Genomic DNA, 1289 nt, shown 5'->3' on the forward strand with positions numbered 1-1289 from the left:
TTGCATCCAAGTTACTTGGATATCCCTGCACATCTTCCTTGACCCTCCTTCACACGTTCATACAAAGCCCAGTCTCCTGTTGCTGTTTGCCATTTGCTCACCTTCCCCCTTACGCTCCTCCCCTCCTCACACGACATCAGCCACTTTCTCATCTGAGTGCCTGGGACCTGCAACCTCCTGCCAGCTTCCCCAGTGACTTCGGTTACGGAAGCCAGCAGGATGTTGGCTTAAGTTGGCTTAATCTAATGACTGCGGGATTGTGTAAATGGCACACTTTGGAGGGAAAACTCTTGCTTCCCACATTTTCCCCCAATCCTCAAGATGAACTCTGATAACATTCTTTTGGAGGTCCCGAAACCCTAGTTATACTTTATTTCTGAAACAAGAAATACAATTTTGTACTCATAAGAGAGATCCAGCATTTTGAAATTTTGCATTTGCGGAAGATTGTGAAATTGTTTGTAAATTTTTATCTGGTTTCAGGAGCTTCGTCTTCCCTGAAGACTCTTTGAAAAATGACCTTGATGCTCTCCCTGGACTGAGGTCTTTTCTTTCTCCCCACCAGAAAATAGATCACTGGGTTAATGCTGCTGTTTAGAGAAGCACTTGGACTTAAGTAGAAATCCAGTTCATTAGCATCAAATAAATTCTCCGTCTTAAGAAAATGAGTAATGAACACGTAGATGTATAATGGAAGATTAAGAATAAGGAAACAGAGAAGAGTAATTAGGATCATCACTAAAAGTCTTCCACGTTTCATCTGTTTGGATTTAAGGCATATTTTGATGAATAGGATCACAGTAGAGGTTGTGATCAGAGGAAGGCAAAGCACAGCAGTCACAACCAAATGGAGATTCCAAAACAAATATTGCATAATGTAATGAATTCCAACCAGGAGGGAAGAGAAGATCCAGAGGAAGATGCAGACAGCAGGGGACAAATATTTTGGCCGGGAACAGCGATGCCAGATTGGGAAGAGGACAGCCACACACCGGTCAATGCTGATGGCCGTCAGAAGAAATAGACCGTTGATATATGTGACATCGGAGAGAGAAAAGAAGATTTTCTGGAGAATTCTTGACTGTAGAATATGTATAAAATCGTCAATGCAATATACAGTCATAAGTATGAGAAATCCAAAGTCGGCAATAGCTAAATTAAGAATCAATACTGTGAAAGGGTTTCTCTTCATTTGGAAGCCAAGCAGCCAAATAACAATTCCATTTAATGGGACTCCAATAGAGCAGATGATCAATAAGATAGAGAAAATGATACTTTCAACATAGTCG

General features: G+C 41.1%; 1 protein-coding gene across 1 annotated transcript; it reads right to left on the reverse strand.

Moving 5' to 3' along the window:
- Positions 1-469: 469 nt before the first annotated feature.
- Positions 470-1258, reverse strand: LOC114923881 (mas-related G-protein coupled receptor member H-like; the record flags this gene model as incomplete). The annotated part of the gene is made up of 2 exons (XM_029287204.1): positions 470-655; positions 893-1258. Coding segments are annotated over 2 exons (552 nt in total), but the record flags the coding sequence as incomplete, so codon positions are not given.
- Positions 1259-1289: the final 31 nt, after the last annotated feature.

Source organism: Protobothrops mucrosquamatus, unplaced genomic scaffold (assembly GCF_001527695.2).
Source record: "Protobothrops mucrosquamatus isolate PMUCROS unplaced genomic scaffold, P.Mucros_1.0 scaffold39621, whole genome shotgun sequence".
Taxonomy (NCBI): Eukaryota; Metazoa; Chordata; class Lepidosauria; order Squamata; family Viperidae; genus Protobothrops; species Protobothrops mucrosquamatus.